General features: G+C 40.5%; 1 protein-coding gene across 2 annotated transcripts in view; it reads left to right on the top strand.

Moving 5' to 3' along the window:
• RELN (reelin) overlaps positions 1-20347 on the top strand; it is a 463371-nt gene that overhangs the window by 322754 nt on the left and 120270 nt on the right. For both annotated transcript variants that reach the window (XM_037889192.2, XM_037889193.2), the window contains exons 20-22: positions 3555-3791; positions 8402-8594; positions 11273-11385. In XM_037889192.2, coding sequence (XP_037745120.1) covers positions 3555-3791; positions 8402-8594; positions 11273-11385 — 543 coding nt within the window. The remainder of the gene's footprint in view (positions 1-3554; positions 3792-8401; positions 8595-11272; positions 11386-20347) is intronic.

Below are 20347 nucleotides of genomic sequence, written 5' to 3' on the forward strand. Positions count from 1 at the left end.
ACATTGTTTTTAAAGTAGAAAATATGTATTTTCTGAACCCCTAACTTTACAAAGATTGAATAGATTTTTCGCAAACTTTCTCAAAAATGTATCTTTGGTTTGAAACCAAGGAGAGGAAGGTGAGCTGAAGTTAATTCCTTGTTTAGTATGACCCATTTAGTGCCTCTCCTCCCTTATTTAGAAAGTTACAAACTGAAATCAGGGTTTGGAATAGGATACTATCTCAGCCATTGAAGGGGCAGGGTTCTATGGTAAGGGGTTAGAGCAAGTCCTAGCAAAGAGGCCACACGGAGAGATTTCATTCTTCCTGCATGTTCAAGTGCTATGAAGTGGCTAGGTCCTTCAGTCCACTACACAGATCCCCTAGCAAAAACTTCCTCTCTCAGAGGGACTGCAGTGTCCATAGACACTATCACAACCCTGTGAGAAGATCCTACAGCATCACTGGACCACTAAGCCCTGGTCTACACTAGGTCTTTAGGTCGAATTTAGCAGCGTTAAATCGATGTAAACCTGCACCCGTCCACACGATGAAGCCCTTTATTTCGACTTAAAGGGCTCTTAAAATCGATTTCCTTACTCCACCCCTGACAAGTGGATTAGCGCTTAAATCGGCCTGGCCGGGTCGAATTTGGGGTACTGTGGACACAATTCGACGGTATTGGCCTCCGGGAGCTATCCCAGAGTGCTCCATTGTGACTGCTCTGGACAGCACTCTCAACTCAGATGCACGATTGTTTGCCGTTGCTCTGATGCAGGGAGGGGCGACTGATGACACGGCTTACAGGATTGGCTCACAGGGAGCTAAAATCAACAAAGGGGGTGGCTTTACATCAAGGAGTATTTCAGGCAGGACTTCACGGAGGGTTCCAATAAGAAATGGTGCACCTAAATTATTGTTCTTATTGGAACAAGGAGGTTAGTCTGGCCTCTGATTGATACATGGCTAGATTTACCTCGCTGCACCTTCTCTGTGAGTGACTGCAGTGTGACCCAGAGGAATGAGTCCCCTAGACGGGGGGGTGGGGGGGTTGCAAATGAGTACAAAACAAATCTGGTCTGTTTCTTGTTTTGATCCACTCCATCTATCTTTTCCATCTTTGGCTGGCAGCAGACGGTGCAGAAGGACTGCAAGCCATCCACATCTCATGGCTGCTCGGCAGAAGACAGTGCAGTAGGACTGCTAGCAATCTGTATCACCTGCCTGCTCACCATAAGATGGTTCAATAGGACTGACTGCAGGACTAAAGAGAATGACCTGATCAAGTCACTCCAAATTTAGTCCCTGCGCCCATGTCTGCCCAGGCGCTCCTGATCGACCTCACAGAGGCGACCAGGAGCACCTCAGACATGACGATGACGGCTACCAGTCCTATTGCACCGTCTGCTGCCACAAGGCAATGGGTTGCTGCTACTGTGTAGCAATGCAGTACGTGTCTGCCAGCTCCCAGGAGACATACGGTGACAGTGAGTTGAGCGGGCTCCATGCTTGCTGTGGTATGGCATCTGCACAGGTAACTCAGGAAAAAAGGTGCGAAACGATTGTCTGCCCTTGCTTTCACAGAGGGAGGGAGGGAACGGGGGCCTGACGATATGTACCCAGAACCACCCGTGACAATGTTTTAGCCCCATCAGGCATTGGGATCTCAACCCAGAATTCCAATGGGCAGCGGAGACTGCGGGAACTGTGGGATAGCTACCCACAGTGCAACGCTCCGGAAGTCGACTCTAGCCTCGGTACTGTGGAAGCACTCCGCCGAGTTAATGCACTTAATGCACTTAGAGCATTTTCTGTGGGGACACACACACTCGAATATATAAAACCGATTTCTAAAAAACCGACTTCTATAAATTCGACCTAATTTCGTAGTGTAGACATACCCTCAGTAATAGCAACCCAGTTGATGTTGCTGTCTTATTTAAATATCCATCCATGTTTATTATAACTGAGCTATTCTTTCAGTGTACCTCTTTCACAAACTGTTTGTGCTTGCTGATCCTGAATGCGGTCTCATGAGCCTAGAACCTCAATATAGCTTTTCTTGCAAGTGTTTATCCTGACTCTGTGTGGTCTACATTTCTTTCCCAGTTCTTCCCAAAAGTCACTTGTTTAGTCACACCATTTGATTTTTCCTGCTAATCAATTAACATGTTATTTCTTTAAAATAAACGTGACGTTGCACAGCTGTTTTAATGCATAAATTAGGCTTCACAAAAACAATTTAGCAAGTTGTTTTAACTGTGTGGTTTTGTGCAAAGATATCTAAAGGTACAAGACAATTTCACATATCACAGAGGACAAAAGATTATACCACAAACCTTGAATAATCATAAAATCTGGAAAAAATTTAGTGCTAAGAGTTTAAATGATGTTTCCACTTTATCTGGCTTGTTATTGTATTTAAATTTCCTCTTTAAAAAAAAGAAAACACATGAGCCTCAGTATAAATTTACTGAAAACCCCTTTGCCAGCAATTAATTGTACACTGATGGAGACAAATGTCCATTTTGCCATTCTGCTTCACATCTCACCTTGTATGTTGTACGTGGGCAGCATGGTACTAGTGATTTATGGAACTTTCAAGAAGGTGTCATTGCCGTGGCAATTAATGTATGCTTCCTGCTGCTGTATACAATAATTGCTCCTGGAAATTAGATATTATTCTTAATTTTCTTCACAGTTTGTCAAGTACAGGTTTGTTGTCATAGCTGCCATGACAAATCAAGTGACCTTGCACAGCACAGTAAGCTCATGGGACTGGCCTATGATAAAATTTCTACACAGCAATAAAAGAAATGTGTATGCCACACAAGACTACACATAATCTCTCTGCCTGACAAGATTAATCTTGATTGGTCCTCGAGCTGAGAATTTGCTAGAGTCAGTTCTTCTAAGTGAATGCACAACTTCATTATATGCGGCAATAAAAATAAATTTGAAATTAAAAGTATTCCTACACTACAGAGTAGAGCGCACAAACCACATATGTCTTATCAGATCAAAACAAAATACATAGGGATTGAGTCATTGAATCTGATGGTGGGAGATATATATCGCCCATCCCTGTACCAATAAGGACCATTGTGTTGTAGCTCAAATCTCAGTTCTAGGGAAACAAGAGCTGTTGCATTCACTTGCCCTTCCTCCAGGTTTCTCACATCACATGGAAGGGAAGCTTTAAAATCTGCCTGGAGCTCCTTAGTAGCAGCATGGCAGAAGCTACTGTGGGGCTGTGCTGAATCAATGGAACCTTTGGCCTCCTTTGCTGCACCTGCTGCATCCAGCGTTAGGGATGTGTGGGTCTCTTGCAGGTCCAAGGTCCCATGGCAGAATAGATGTTATGGCTGATTTTCCAACTCCAACTCCCTGCCCCTGACTTTTTCTGCCTTGAGTCCATCTACAGCAGTAGAAACCAGTGTAGACCTCAGGCTGAATTTAACCCATAATTTTTAGATTCTGTGTGTACTTTAAAATAAAAATGAACTATTTTGGATTCCCACAAAACTATTATGTGTAATGACAGTGTGAATAAGAACTTGGATTTGTTTTTCAGAATAATTTCTGTGGAGCTACCAGAAGATGCAAGACAATTTGGTATTCAATTCAGATGGTGGCAACCATATCATTCTTCTCAGGGAGAAGATGTATGGGCTATCGATGAGATCATCATGACCTCCGTGCTTTTCAATAGCATTAGTCTAGACTTCACCAATCTAGTAGAAGTCACTCAGTCTCTGGGATTCTACTTGGGAAATGTTCAACCATGCTGTGGCTATGACTGGACCCTTTGGTGAGAATGTAGATCATTTGTGTTGTATTTAAGTAGTTAATTTTAATATAATAAGTGAATAATATACAAAGTGATTCTTTTCCTTGTACTAGTAAGAGCTAATTAATTTCTGTGTATTAATCTTTCTGGAAACCATCATTTCATTGTAATTATCCCCCATGTACACATCCCTAACAACAATAGAATCAATGACCTTTTCTTAATAAGGAGTAAATTTTACACTGCATTACACAGAGATTTACATTTGATGAGAACTGTGCACATACAATACACTTCCTGCACAGTATGTTGAAAGTTGACCCCCAAATAACTACAAATGATAATATAAATGCATCTGAAAACTTCTGTTGTTATCACTTTAACTCCATAATAAGAATAACCAGTAAAGGACAAATAATTATATTTCTGCATTTGTTTGCATGGACATTACAATTATTCTCTGGAACAGGAAAAAGGTCTGCAATGTTGCAAGTAATTTTGTCTGGCATTACTGTTTATCTAGGCGTCTATACTGTGCTCAGTATTGGTATAAGAATTGCAGTCAGGGCTACATGCTTTCTTGTCAAGGGTGCCCCCAGAATTTTTTAACGTGATATACCCAGAAACATATGAAGAGCAGGGAAGGAGAAACAGCATATGGATTTTTATAAACTGATTCCCACTCATTCCTTTACTATCCAGCCATTATCAGTTGGTTAATTTTCTTGTAGTCACCATTGCAAAATTTAATCTTAGGGAGGGATTTGAATGAGCAGAAGGTACTGTAGCAGCCTTTCAGACAAGCTCAGGGAAGGGATTAATGCATAGGGGAAGGCATGAAAGAGTTTAAAGTTCACTTTTGAGCTGTTGTTTCCACCTTTGAGTAATTTTCAGATCCAGTAGCTTGGTAGGATCTTGTCATCTTAGCTGGTATGGTATTGCCTAGATATACCAGTGAAACAAGTCTAATTAATAGCAATGTGACTTGAATAGAATCATTTTATTTTACTGAACAGTTTTTTTTAAATACTCTTTCAAATTTAATTTCATAATGCATATTTTTGTGCAATACTAAACAACATTCTTTTTGTAAATCGTTAATATCTGTTCAAATAAAGTTGTGGAGTATCTTAATATAATACAGAGGTCAATGTAAGATAACAGTAGTTTAATTTCTATGCTTTGATCAAACCCCAAGCTACATAGTTTCATCTGAGTCTGAGCAACATTTTTAACCAACTATGGCTTTAATTGGTATAGATACATTTGCTTTGCAAAAGTGCAATCATAGTAATTATAAGAACCCTCAAGGAAATATAAATAATTGTAGAATCCCCAAGGACACCTAGAACAGCACCATAGGAGTTTTTTTAACAAGTACATTTGAGCAATCTGATTTGACTTTCTGATCAACTCTCAAACTATAAGGAGTTCACTTGGCTGTGGGAACAACACACAGTGTGCTCTGGCAGTGATAATGAGACTGTAGAAGCAGCTTTAACTACTTTAATAAGGACGAGGAATGTATTCACTGCTCATTAAAATGGAACAACGTGGCAGGACTCAAATTGTTTGCATGTTCTTAATCAAAGAGTTAGCATGAAAGCCCTCTAATGACATTGTTCTCCCTCTCTTATCATTAGACATATACAACATATGTGGTTTTTCAAGATTATATGGGAAAGCAAAAGTTCTGCTTTATTTTCCTCTAAGACCACATCAAAATTTTAAAATTGCAGTACTGAATTCAGTGTCTTATTTACAGCCATGTCAGTAGTTTTCTCTAGTGGTAAAAATGTTGATCTTTTCTTGTACCAAATAAATAAGTAAAGCTTTTGGAATACCAACATTTTGTTGCTGGATAAGTATTCTTCAGGCTCATTGTAAGATATGAACTATGCCCTCCACTGACCTTGTTTCTCTCGAGGGAAATTTTTAAACTTATAACAAGTCTGTACAAATGGCTGGTAGTTAAATTAATTATTGTTGGCTTTTCCCAACTGAGAGTCCATTTGGTTCTCATTTTCTAACTCATGACTTTCCATGAGCATGGGTTGCTGTAGCACTGAGAGTGTTCTCCTGAGAATACTCTGACAATTGCTTTTTCATTAGAAAAACTATAGTCAATATGAAATAAATCATTTTACAGCATGTCATCCGAAAGCACATTTTCAGTGGAGAGAAGATTGCCTCTAATTGTCTGTGAGGCTTTCATTTCTGGCTCGGAATCTATAAATCTGGAACTATTTCTACTTACAGTTTTGGGAAAGTTTCCCCAATAATCCCCAATTTTATTTTAGGAATATTTGCTTTTATTGTTTGAGGTTTTTTGTGATTATATATAACAAACAATCTAAATTTGCTGTTTATAACCTGTTTGACATCTGAGTCATATACTTTATAATAGTAAGTAGATTCAACATACGGAAGGGATCCAGGAAAACACTGAGTGCAGAGAGTTTCACTTTCAAAAACAAATAAGTTGCATGCTTCTTTTTTGCAGAATGGTCATATACAGGCATGATTAAGCCCATATTTTTTTTATTATAGTGAGAGCATAATATGAACTGTAATATTCATTCACCTCTCTTTGTTTAACTGGAGGTAGTTATCAAACTTAACTTAAAGCCTTTTCTTTGGGATATTCCCATAGGTGTAAATTAAACTAGCTGCATATGAATAAATCACATTGGGCCAGATCATGAAACTATGATTTAGCCCATAAGGGAGAGTAAATGGCTGTGCTGTGCTGGGAGGGAGATTGTTCATAATGGGCCAGATTCACAATCAGTAAGGAGTAAAACCTACTGGACAAATCCTTACAATGTGAGTGCATTATACACGATTGAGATTTTGCTTGTATTTCATTGGAGACTATTCCTTTTATTTTAAGCATCAGTTAAATATAATTAAAATATAATATGATGATATAGTTAGGGATTATCTATGTATATCAGACACAAGGGGATGTAAAATGCTAACACTTCTGTTTTCTTCAGTTGGAGCAAGATTGGGCCCAATATGGGAGTTTGGAGTCTGGCTGTTACGTTAATATTCTAGGTCACTTTAGCCTTATCACTCAGTTATATCCATGTGGCTTTCTATTATTCCTGGAAGTACTGGCCTTGAAAGTGTAGTAAATCTGCAAATCCTATCACAGTTTACAAAGACGATTGGCTGACATTCGTTGTGATATAATTCCCAGAAGTACCAATTAGTTCCGAGTGCTTGCAGGTAGAATGATTATTTTGAGGGTACATGTGGGTATTGGCTTTTTCTCTGCCTGCTCATCTGTAATTATATACATAACTAGAAATCAGTTCACAACTAATATTTATAAAACAGTGTTTTTAAATACACTTCATGTAGGTCTCTTTCTATTTATTTTTGTACCAGGTACATTAGTCTGTCTTTCTATAACATCTTCAAATGTATTCCAACTGCATGTTTCCCCACACAAAGACCGCATTAACTATACTAGCAGTAGAGTCCAGCTGGAAACAGGTACACTGGAGAATTGTAGGGGAAAGTAGTGGGAAAGGAGGTAGAGATCATATCTTTAATGCTACTGTTGTTTAGCTGGACGCAATTTGTGGGTGATAAAGGACTCCACAGGTCCATATTGCAACTTCCTCCAAGTGAAAAAAAGCTTTGCTTGGACAATCATAGACACAGACTATCCTCCTTTCCTATAGGACACTTCTTTTGGAATTTCATTTTAGTAATGACCTGCGAGTTAGATAAACCAAGATTCTCTTATAAGAATTTTTTCTGGTCTATGTACCAGCATTAACGAAGAGGTGAAGTTTTCTCTGAGATCAGAGATCAACTTAAAGGGTTTAACAACGAATCCTGCAGTAGTTCACACAGTCAAGTTTCACACTTGGGTTGGGGGGAGAGGCTTTCATTTTAAATTCCAGGAATGGGGTGCATACACCCATCAGTTTCAGGAAGGAGGATTTCTCAACTAACATGGATAGGGGATCTTCAGATACTTACTCAGACTTACTACTTTCAATGTCTTTATTTTGTTCAATTAAACTATTGTGACTTTGCTTTACTGATCTCAAATTTTGCCAAACTATATTTACATATAACCCTCCGGTAATTCACTCAGAATAAATGCAGGATATGCAATACAAATATGCATTGTGGATATTAGTTCTGGAATGTATAGTGGAGAAAGTAACTGTGCTTTTGTCACAAGGTGATGGTATTCAAATGCACTAACTAGTAATATATGTAAGAAAGACATTTTAACTAAATTCATGTTTTGTTATCTTCGTTGTCCAGTATTCATCTGAAATTACTTTACCTACATGGTGAGCACTCTGAAGCAGAGACTTTCTTCTTTGTTGCTTATCTGTAGCATACCTGAAACTTGATTAGGGTTCCCAGACACTACTGTAACACAAAAAAATCATAATAACTTATAGTTCAGTGGTTCTCAAACTGGGGTCAGGGGTCTACTAGTGGTCTGTGAAGACCATGCCTGCGTCTCTTTCTTATGTGGTAGTCTGCAGAATTAAAGGTTTGCAGATGTAAAGCTGTAGTTAATACCATAATCTTTCAGAATGTTACCTTTTGAGCTATTTCAGAAATGAATTCTGATTCTCTACCTTATCTCTCAGTTTTACAGGAGATTCTAAATTAACCTCTAGCATGCGTTATGTGGAAACACAGTCCATGCAAATTGGAGCTTCATATATGATACAGTTCAACTTGGTGATGGGCTGTGGCCAGCAGTTTACTCCTCACATGGACAACCAGGTGAAATTGGAATACTCCACCAACCATGGCCTGACTTGGCACCTTGTTCAGGAGGTAAGGCAGATTGGCTAGTAACTTTTATGTTTAGTGACATCCTGCTTTTCATAACATTTGCAAGAACATTGTCTGGAAGTCTGAAATACAAAATTGTGGAAGAAAGGGATTAATTTATAGAGGAAAAAATGGGAACGCTTATGACCACTACAGCATAGTGAGTCCCACCTTTCTCATGCTACTATTGTAGTAAGATATAGCTGCTATTTGCCGGAATGTGGTTTTGCATAAATTCTTTCTGCCGTCATGCTCAGTCATTCTGTAGACCCAAAGTACATCCGTTCTGGGGACTAGTAATGATATATGAAGCCTCTTACCTCAAGTCACTGGTTCAAATCAAGCCCAGGGTAATAGTGACCAACAGTGAGCACCACCTCTGGCTTGTTATTTGCCTATGTGAATTGATGTCTCAATCCTTTTCCTGTAACAAAAGTGTGATTATTGCATTGGTCCTTAATTTGCATCCTTGTTGTCCATGTCAACAGAGAGTCCAAACTCTGACTAGCCAAGAGAGTAAACTAACATCTTATCCTTGAGCTCCCTAGATGGTAGGTTTAAGGGAGTTTTAGAGAAGCATGTACTGTGCAGTACCGATCCTGCAGTTATGCAGGGAGGATTTCAGTGTCCAGGACTCCAATCCAGCACTTTTCATGAGTAATATAAAAGTTTTTCTGTGTCATGTTGTGTCTTGATACTTTATTTTGGGGGGCAGAGTAAATAAATGGCAGTAGCCTAAGGTTTAAACAGTGCATTATTCTCACTTCAGTAATGTTTCATTGATTGAAATAGTATTCAGAGCAAAGCAATACATACTGTACTTAAATGGTGTTCATGTCACTTCTACTTGGAAAGCACTGTAATAGTCTCTACACATAGATCCTACTGGCAGGTTTTGGAGTTTGTCCTTGTCTTTAAGGAGAGATCAATTCCCTTTAGTTTTCAATGTCCTTGTCCTGTCTCAATTGAGTTGAGTTCAGAGGAAAAGCCTGCAGCTGAATCATTTTTCCCACATCACCAAGTGTTAACATGATGAAAGGATAAGAGTGGAGGTTATTTGTGGTATGCTGCAAGGAGGTAATCTAGCCAGTAAACAAAGCACTAATTAATTAAAATGTCTGAAAGTTCTGTTTGCTTCTCACTAAATGATCAAACTGTGTTTATCAGACCTTTTATGAGAGATGAAACAGAGAAAATGTTTGGAAAATTGCTAGAAGGAACCTCTTTCTTCAGAAGAAGTATTCAAAATCACATAACAGAGCTATGAGACTTTTGGTCAGTATTTTAATATTTTTAATGGGTGGCTGGTTTGATTTTAGATTCTCCTATTTCTCTAAAGATGATTGAAAAACAATATATATTGAGCTTCTTTAAACTTTAAATACAAATATTCTCAGTCACTAAAAGTACTTTCAAGTTATGATTCTATTGTTTGTTATATAGCACCCGAGATGTGCTAGGTGCTTTCCATTTAAGTCAGGTCCCTTCCTTAAAGAACTCACAGTCTGAGAGTCCACACTGTAATGAGCTCCATGTAGGTGGACCCCTGCACCTGGGCAAAGCTCATTGCAGGATTGGGATCTTCAGATGAAATGAAGACAAAATATTATTAATTATTACTTAATTTAGCTTTTAAACATATATATAATTACCAAAAACAAACCAAGTTTTAACTCCTACTACAGAGTTACAAGTAAACATCTGAGTGTTATTTATATAAAATAGTCTTCGAGCCTGTGACGTACTTGTAAAGTAGAAATGTATTATACCCATTTTACATATAAATCAACTGAGGCACAGCAACATTGACTAACTTGGCCAAGATTACACAGCAAGTCAGAGGCAGAGCTGGAAAAAGAACCAAGGAGTACTGACTCCCAGTTTCCTGTTCTTTCTACTAAGAAATATGGCACAGAATAGTGAGAGTAATACTGAAAAATAGAAAAAGGGGTTATGCTGAAAAACAGTGAACAGTAAAAAGTTCTTGGAGAGATGATAATGGGCAGGAAGTTAAACCAATTAGGTGAATTTTCAGCAGCAGTAGAATGAGGAAACTGAATACTTGCATAAATAAAAAGGGAAACAAACAATTTAGAAGATATTGTTTGAGTGCTGTACTATAATAGTGACACCAAAACCACACCCAAGAGTACTGGACACTGATGTGGTCAACAACTACAGGAATGATACAGAAGAACCAGAAAAGATAATGAACTTATATTTATTTTCACTATAAAAAGAGGTGAGGTGAAGGAGGTGCATAACATTGTAAAAAGGAGGCTGTAGACTAAATTGTCTGTGAATGTGAAGGAATCACATACAGGAGGACAGCAAAAGGACACTAAAGGGTTTTTGGAGAATTATACCAAAGGCGTCTGTGAACATATTGAAAAATATAATTAGACATCCACACGGAGGAGAAAACATCACATGGTAATAATGCTAGACAGACCTGCTGTAAATGGGCCATATGGTCTCTTCTATCCTAAACTGTTACTATTATGAGGTTACTAAAGAAAGCCTTTAGCTCGTCCTAGGATCCTTCTGGCTTTCAGTTCTTTGCTCTGACATCTGGACCACACAACCTCCGGATTCACTGAATGTCATTCACCTTCCAGAAAGAATTCAGTTCCTAATGTTGCCTCCAGATTAAACCTGATATTGAAATATTTTATTTTAAGGAATGCCTTCCAAGTATGCCTAGCTGTCAGGAGTTTACATCAGCAAGTATCTACCATTCCAGTGAATTCATGCAGTGGAGGAGAATTACAGCCTTGTTACCACAGAAAACTTGGTAAGAGACTACATATTTTGATGTAATTATTCACTTAACCTTTACTTTTATCACAAGGAATAAGCCAAATCCTGCTGCTCTTTCTCAAGCCAATGGATGTATTGTCTGAGAAACGGCTGCTGGATTTGGCCCAGATACAATACTTTATCATTGACTATCTTCCTAACCTGATTAGATTGTGAAGTATTGGTAAGAACATCAAGTGTTTTTTCAAAGGACATAATACACACTAAAACTCTGATCCTTTAATGCAGTGGTTCCCAAACCTGTTCCGCCGCTTGTGCAGGGAAAGCCCCTGATGGGCCGGGCCAGTTTGTTTACCTGCTGCATCCGCAGGTTCAGTCGATTGCGGCTCCCAGTGGCCGCGGTTCGCTGCTCCAGGACAATAGGAGCCACTGGAAGCGGCGCGGGCCGAGGGACGTACTGGCCGTTGCTTCCAGCAGCTCTCATTGTCCTGGAGCAGTGAACCGCAGCCACTGGGAGCCACGATCGGCCTAACTCTGTACTCTCCATAGGCTGGCTGAAAGTCATTTCATCTGCACGTCTCTACATATTTTGTATAAAGTATCGGTCAAAAAATACTAAACATCACCATTCAAAGGCCAATGAACAAATAGTTAGATTATAATAGTCCCAAACCTACAGAGTGCTGAGTGGCCTCAGATGTCAAATTTGGGAGGCCCAAGGGCACTCAGTAGCTTGCAAGAAGCTTTTCACGCTTTTTAGAATTCAGGTCCGAAATAAGTTGTTTTTAAACTCAGTAGTAAGACATACAAAGTACCTAAAGTTATAATGTAAAATGTGCAAGTGATGTTAATACAGGCATTTTTTCATTTTAGGTTTTCTAGACATATATGATGACAGAAGAAAATGATTCCATTTTCAATTTAGGAGACATGTTTAAAGGGAAGAGTCGCAGTGAAATAATAGTCAAGTTACTGGTTTATGCCATGCATAAATAATTAATATATCCCAATTTATCTTGTGTCTGAAAAGATTTCCTTCTGTTAGTAGAGTTTTGTATGAAATTAAGGTACAAATTATCACTGTGTAATGTCGACAGACCCCAATCGGCGTGACCAGCACCAAACCTGGGACCTTGGAAGCTTGATGCATGAGCTAAAGGACCTATCTCTCTTAGCCAAGGCTGTAGCAGACTTATTAATCTCCAGCTGGTCTAGCTGCTATTAAAGGGAGATAGAGTGTCACATGAAGCAGGCATGGGTGCTGCACTTTACTTCCTGTTCATAAAAATGTTTTTTCAGTAAACTATGACATGATATTAAGTATTCCAGTTGAGGGGAAAGGGGAAAGTGATGCCATGCCCTGCACCCAAAAGTAATGTGATACTCTGTACTGTTCTCAGCTGATATTTTTTTCCTTCGTTTTCATCAGTGAGGAGTGGGGGATAAGACACAACTACACAACTAACACTGATGAGATTAGTAGTAGTTTTTTGTTTGTTTGGGTACTTGCTAGTATAAAGGAAATTTCTGCCCTTGCAAGTGTGAGATGTGCTGTGGGTGGGTACTGGATGTGCAGAGGGCCCCTGAGCCATCTGGACTGTACAGAACAGGATGGCTCAGGAGAAAGGGTGAGGAATACGCTCTGCAGTGCTCTTTACTAATGCTCCAAAAAGGAGCAATGTGCACTGCCCCTTTCTTCCTCCCCCCACCCGTCTCCATGAAGACCAATATTAGCAGCAACGTGTACAAGACAAAAGATTAGCCATACCCTGTTAAAGTAATGGAGAACTGCTAGGCACATTAGCTGGGCCTCTGCCTAGTGCACATAGGAATGCTAGATCCATGTTGCCCTGCTTGTGCACAGGTGTGTCCTGGAGGGAGAGAGGCTTCCCCTCTAAAGAGAAGCCAGAATTTTGCTCAGAATATTGACATGAACTATACTCCTTTCTCAGAGAAATCAGTGAGGATTGGAGGGGGAAGATGTTCCTCAGTAAGCAGTACAGGTTTGGACACCTTATATGCCTCAAATCAAAATTATATAAATAGCTGGTTTCATTTTCCTAATTTCTTCTTTTAAAAAGAGCCAAGGGAAAACATTTATCTGCAGGAAGCTATTAAGAGAGCTGTGAAAAAGAATAATCTAGCATTTATCTTTCCCCCCATCCAGCTTTATTGTGTCCCGAGGCCCTGTATAAGCTGCACAGCCCAGGGCGGAGCCCTGGGAGGAACTGTACCAAGCCCCTCTTCTGCTAGAGGATGAGAGAATATGTCAGTCCTTTCTAAGATGCAGCATAGAGGGAGTAGCTGAGCCGTGGCATCACCTACTCCAGGCCCTTTTGATCTCTCCCCACCCACTTGTTCACCCCCTAGTTGCACTGAGGACTGGACCCAAGCTCTAGGTAGCCCTAGTGCAGCCAGGTGGGGAGGTACCCTTACTCCCCCTATATGGCCATGTTAGTATTTGAGAGCACAATTTAGCCCTTGATAAATACAAATTTTAAATAAATCAGCAGTTCTTTTTATCATTTGACCTCATGTACATATATTTTTATTATTGTAACTGTTAATTCTGTAGGTTTTCTGAGATGAAAATGTAGCAGTAAGTCCATTCAGTCAATCTAGTGTCTCTATTACTTACTTGGGACTAAATCCTTAAATTTGCTCTGAGGCCACAGAAATGCAATTCCACTGATGTTGGCCATTGGTTCAGTGAACTACATGGATCCTCTGAATCAGAGTCTTGTGTAGGTAGGAGCCACAACCTCTACTAAGGCCCAAAGCCAAAGGTGATAGTCAGAGCTGTAGCCAGGGTGTGCAGGGATGCTCTGTGTTCTGCCTCTACTTTCTGAGAGAGGAATTTTTCCTGTAATGCAAAGTCCTTTTGCTCAGGCTTTGAAAAAGGAACTAGAGTTGGTGCATATTCACCGTGGGACTGGATGATTTTCCTTTTCAAATGAGTCATTTAAACAGTGTCTCTCCTTGGCGTAAACCTTTTTTAATCTTCTGGTATTTTTATACTGACATATGCATCTGTAAATGCAGTGCATCCACGTAATCATGGCTTTACAAGGTCCCTGTTTTAGCTGAGATCTGTTGGATTAGAAAATCTGTTATAAGGAATCTAATTGCATTGGGAAAATCAAATGTATGCACCTGTTCTCTGAAATTATATTATACGTGAATTGAACATTTCTAACACTGATGAAAATTTATTTCAATTTTATGAAAGACATTTACATAAGAACAGGCCTTAATGAGAAACAAACAGCTGCCAGTTTGCTGACTTCATAAACAAATCAACACCTAATGACTGAATGAGAGTTTCAGGATAATTGAGTAAATGTAATTACAGTATCTCAGAACGTAGCAAATATAATTTTGATCAGCCTCAAATTTGCATTGGCTCCTCAAGTTTCCTTAATACCAGGAGAGAAGGCAGCATTATTTTAAATTACATATCACAAAAATTCTGTAAGAAAGAGGAGAGTGTTTTGCTTGCAGTACCTTTTTCTGCATTTGGGAATCAGTATGATTTCTTTCATTTTTCTAACTGTAATGCCATAACAATAATTTAAATTTGACATTAACCTGACTCAAATGTAATATCATCAGGAAGCCAAAAACAGATTTCGAGCCATAGAAAAAGTATAAAATTTGAGAAACAGTTGTGACAAATTGAAGGTGCTTTTCCCCAGTAATTATTTTTATATAAATCTTTGATATTACACTTTTTGTTTTAGTAGGTGGCCAAATGGTGATTGTCCGGACAGCCAATTTTTTATCACTGAGAATGCAGCTGACACTCCGCCTTTTATTGTTTTTTCTTTAATTAACATGGCTTTTTAAAATCTTGATTACCATTTTTAATGGAGTAATCCTTTTAAGCCGGTTGTTACCTTGAGCTGCAGTGTAGCTTTGGAGAGCTTTCGAAAAGTATGGGAGGGACTGTTTTTTCCGTTAACACTGCTCTTGCAACCAAGAGTTTAGTTTAAATACATTTTCTTTAATCCAGACAGACACCTAGATATGTAACAGCTCTTATTATTCAGAGCCATGTGACAGTCATGTTCATTTTCATATGGTTCCTTCCAATCACTTCTATCCAATTTACCGCTGTGCTGTGGTAAGGAACCAATCCGCGCTGTTTGCCTTGCTGCAGATCACATTTGCATGAACACTCACATTTGCATTACAATGATATAGCTGGCTTGTTGAGATTCCAGCACAATGGCTGAGAAGCTTTTTAATTTTTTTTCTTTTTTAACAAAAAGACAAAAAAAAACCCAGCATTCTGTTCTAGTCCTAGTCAGTGTAATGAGTCATCTCAGAACCTGATGAGTGCTGATGACTCATCCCTCAGCCTGAGCCTGATGATTCATGCCTGAGCATGATTACCTGAGGGCTCCTCATCAATCAGCCAGGGCTCAGCCACTCCACAGGTGCAGGTCTAACCAGGTGACCCCAAGCCCGGGATATAGGCAATGAGAGCACTCACTCCAGTCCGCTTAACATCACTACCTCGCTAGGAGTATCCCCTGCCACTTGGTGGTTCTGACAGACAGCTCCTAGTCCTGCTCCAGCCTTGTTCCAATCCCGTTCTTAATTCCTGCTCTGACCCCTGGCTTAAGTCCCCAGTGTGACCAGTAGTCCTGACTGCCACAGTTCCAACCACTAGTCATGACTGCTGCTGCTTTAACTATGAGGACTGATCATCTATCAGTTTCTGACAGTTTGAGTAGGCTGCCTCCTTTTGTGCCCAACTCCAGAAGCTGAGATGGAAACCCCTGGAATTATGTTTATCATTGAGATCACAGAGAATGTCCAGAGTCTTCAGGATCAAGTTGTCCAACTGCATCTGGAGAATGCCTTCCTCCACTCACAGATCCCCACAGTCACAGATAACCCCATTACCGTTAGCCATGGTATCTTTGGGACACCGCCCAAAGGTTTCACTGCCAGAAGGATTTGATGGGAACCACCAGAAGTTCTGGTTTTCTTAATCAGTGCTGCCTTTTATTCCTGATGAGTCCTGCGATGTATCCTGATGATCAGTCCAAGGTGGGGCTTATTATCAATTTATTGACTGGTGAAACTAGACTAGAGCTAGCCACTCCTGGAACAGGCCAGCCTGATTCTCAATCACTTTGACAAGTTCATCCACACCTTCTCTGTAATATTTGATTATCTGAACTGCGCCCATACCATCTAAGCCACACTGCTGTTTCTCCAGCAGGACTGTCAGCCTGTGTCTACCTATGCTGCCCATTTTCAGCATCTGGTTGCTGACAAGAGTGGAACATGGTGGCACAGATTCAGCATTTACTCTAGGGTCTGAACGACAGGAAAAATGAATTGGTACAGGTCAAACCTCCCATTAGTTTGGATTTGTCTGTTGAACTGTGCCTCCAGATTAAGAGTAATTTGTTTGAACGATGCCAAGAAAAGAAGAGGTCGTGCACACAACTCCAGCCTCATCCTGTTTCATTCCAGCCATCCCCTTGAGCTGTCCTAGAACTGGAGCCTATGCAGACTGATGTGAAGTGAAGACACCTCACTGATCAGGAGAAGGAGCATTGGCATCAGAACAGCCTTTTGTACCTGTGGGCCCCTACTTTGCCATTGTGTGCCCCTTAAATCCAGACCTTCAGCAGACCCAGGGAAACAATCATGTCCAGCCCCATTAGAGGGTTTGCATCTGGATGTCACCTCACAGTTGAGTTCTCCAACGAAGTCCCCTCTTCTGCCCATATGTGTCTTGGCAGCCATGAACTGTCATCCTCTGCACCTGCAGGTCTTTCTCCATCTCTGGGTCTCTGAGGTGAATTGAACCCAGCTTGTGCTAGTGAATTCTGGTGCCTCTAGCAATTTCATGGATACTGGATTCACTAAGGTTAATCAGCTTCCAGTACAAAGGAATCCCACCCAGATCTAGTGGTAAAGATTGACGGTAGCAAGCTGTCCTTTTGTTCAGTTGTCCAATAAACCATGCCCTTCCAGGCTGAAATCCAAGATCACTAAGAGATTCTGCATTTTAATTTAATTAAGTCACCACACTCTCTGACCATGCTCAATATTCCATGGTGCTCAGTGCATGATCCACACATTTTATGAAAGATGCTCAAGCTATGATTTGAGTTGAGCTATTGCCAAAAATCATGTCTAGCTGAGTCCGGGCCAAACAGAACCAGCACTGAGAAACCCACTGCCTTTGTGACCAGCAGATTAAAGGAGTTAATGGCATATTAATCCCTGCAAAATATCAAGAGTTTGCTGATGTATTTGATAAAAGGAATGCTGATACTTTACTCCCACGTAGACCCTAACATTGCCCCATCAGTCTCCAGTAATGGGCTAAACTTCCATTTGGACAAATTTATTCCTTATCAGAACCGGAAATACCTTGATGCAAATCTTGCAATGATCTTCAGCCATCCATCCATATCTTCTGCTCGTGCCCAATTTTGTTTATGAAAAAAGAAGAATGGCTTCTTGTACCTTTGCATGAACTATCATGCCTTGGACAAAATCACCATCAAAAGCAAGTATGCTTTGTCTTTGATCAACAAGCTGTTGGAAAGAATCAGTTCCACAAAGGTATTTACCAAGTTCGATCTTTGTGAGGCTTACAGTCTAGTCTTATTTGGGAGGGTAACAAATTGAAGACAGCATTGCACACCTGTCACAATAATTTTGACTATCTGGTTACGCCTTTTGGTCTCTCCAATGCCCCAGCCACATTCTAGCTCTTTGTCAAGGACATTTTCAGGGATGTTTTAGGCTAGTTCATGATGATCTACCTAGATGGCATCTTCATCTTCTCAGAAAGGTGCATGTTTCCTGACCCAGGAATATACAGACCATAAGAACGTGGAGTACCTGCAAACAGGAAAGGCTCTCAACCAGCCTCAGATCTGGTGGTCCTTTTTTTTATTTTTTCTCCAGGTTCGATTTCACCATGACCTGTTCCCCAGAATGGAAAACCCAATGCACTGTCCACAAGGGTGAGTAGCTGGACAAGAAAAATATGGCTCCTGAACGTCCCATAGTATTTAAGCCTGCCATTTCATCAATGTGATGGTGAACAATGGCTTGCTTTCTCATGTGAAGCCCCTCCTACCCCATGATCCATTTGCAGTAAACCTTATTTCAAGTGGTATGACTTAGCTCCTAACCTGAAATTCTCTGTCAAGAATGGAATTCTTATGTTTAAGGACCAGATCTATATCTCCAGTGGTGAACCACATCTAGCAATACTCCAGCTATGCCATGACTCATCCCTGGATGGCCATTTTAGCCACTGGAAAATGTTGAAGCTGGTCTCTTGATATTTCTTGTGTCCAAAATTACATTCATCCATTGAGTCCTACATTGAATCCTGTGATGTCTGTGCTCGAACAAAAAACCCCTGCACCAAACCCATTGGTGCTCTGATTCCACTGCCCGAGGATTACAGTTTGTTTCACACTTCTGGCAGGAATTGTTCAAGTTCCTGAATGTTGAACTGTATAATTTCTCAGCTTATCACTCCCAGACTGGTAGGCAGACTGAACGAGTGAACCAAATTCTGGAGCAGTACCTCCATTGCTTTGTGAATTATCATCACCATGACTGGGTTCCCCTCCTTCCCTTCGCCAAATTTGTGTACAGTAATTCCAACTACTGATCAACCCCCAGACTCATTTTTATGCCAACTGTGGTTTCTACCCTCGGTTTCACTGGTCCATGCCACAAGCCTCCTATGTACCTGCACCCTCTGACCTAGTCAAACACCATCACTGCATCCAGGAAAAATTGAAAACCCATCTAGATTCAGCCCAAAAAGATTAAAAGTGTTTCGCTGACCTTCATGAGCGAGCAACCTCTCAAATCACAGTTGGGGATAAAATATGGCTCTCAACACAATACCTTGACTCTACTCTGCCTTCGAGGAAGTTGGATTATCGATATCTTAGCCCATTCCGGGTCCTCCAAGAGATCAACCCTGTGGTCTTCAAACTCCAGCTATCTAAGGTGATGAAAATGCAGCCAGTATTCCACATCTCCTTGCTGAAAAAGCACATCAACAACTCCTTCCCCAGATGAGAACAACCATCACCTCCACCCATCATGGTCCAGGGGCATGAGGAGTACCTGGTGAAGCAAATTTTGGATTCCAGAATTCTCTGAGGGAAGCTCATGCACCTTGTTGATTGGGAGGGTGATGGTCCAGCTGATCATTTGTGGGAGCCCATTGAAAACATACATGCACCAGATCCACTTTGAGAATTCTATCAATTACACCCTTATAAGCCTGGTCCAAAGACCTCTGGTAGACATCTTTTGAATGGGGGGAGGGGAGGAAATGTAATGGGTTATCTCTGAGCCTGATGAGTACTGTCAGCCTGAACCCAATAAATGCTGCTGAGCTGATTAGTCATCCCTGAGCCTGATTACCTGAGGGTTCCACATCAACAGGGGCTCAGGCAGTCCACAGGTGCCAGTCTAACCAGGTGACCCCAAAGCCAGGGATTTACGTTCCCAATGAGAGCATCCACTCAGTCTGTTCAATATCACTATCTCGCTGGGAGTATCCCCTGCCACTTTGTGGTTCTGACAGACTGCTACTACTCCTGCACCAGCCTTGTTCCAATCCTATTCTTGATTCCTGCTCTGACTCTGTCTTTGGTCCCCGGCCCGACCACTAGGCCTGACCACTGCTGCTTCAACCACTAGGCCTGACCATCCGCTTCTCAGTTTCTGACAAAGTGATCAAGCTGTTTTCACATAAGCTCTTTATGATAAGATTTTGGCCACATTTCTATTGGTCTAAAAAGTTCAACTCAATACACTTACCACCTGTAAATATGAGAAACACAACACTCTTTAATAGTTACTGGAGTTGCAGCTATAGCCCAGCACACCATGTTAAGAATAGAGACTATGTACGCACTTCCATTACTCTTGCTCAGTACTCAAACTCCACATTGCAGTTGGCATAAATCCTACTCCACATTCAG

Source organism: Chelonia mydas, chromosome 1 (assembly GCF_015237465.2).
Source record: "Chelonia mydas isolate rCheMyd1 chromosome 1, rCheMyd1.pri.v2, whole genome shotgun sequence".
Lineage (NCBI taxonomy): Eukaryota > Metazoa > Chordata > Testudines > Cheloniidae > Chelonia > Chelonia mydas.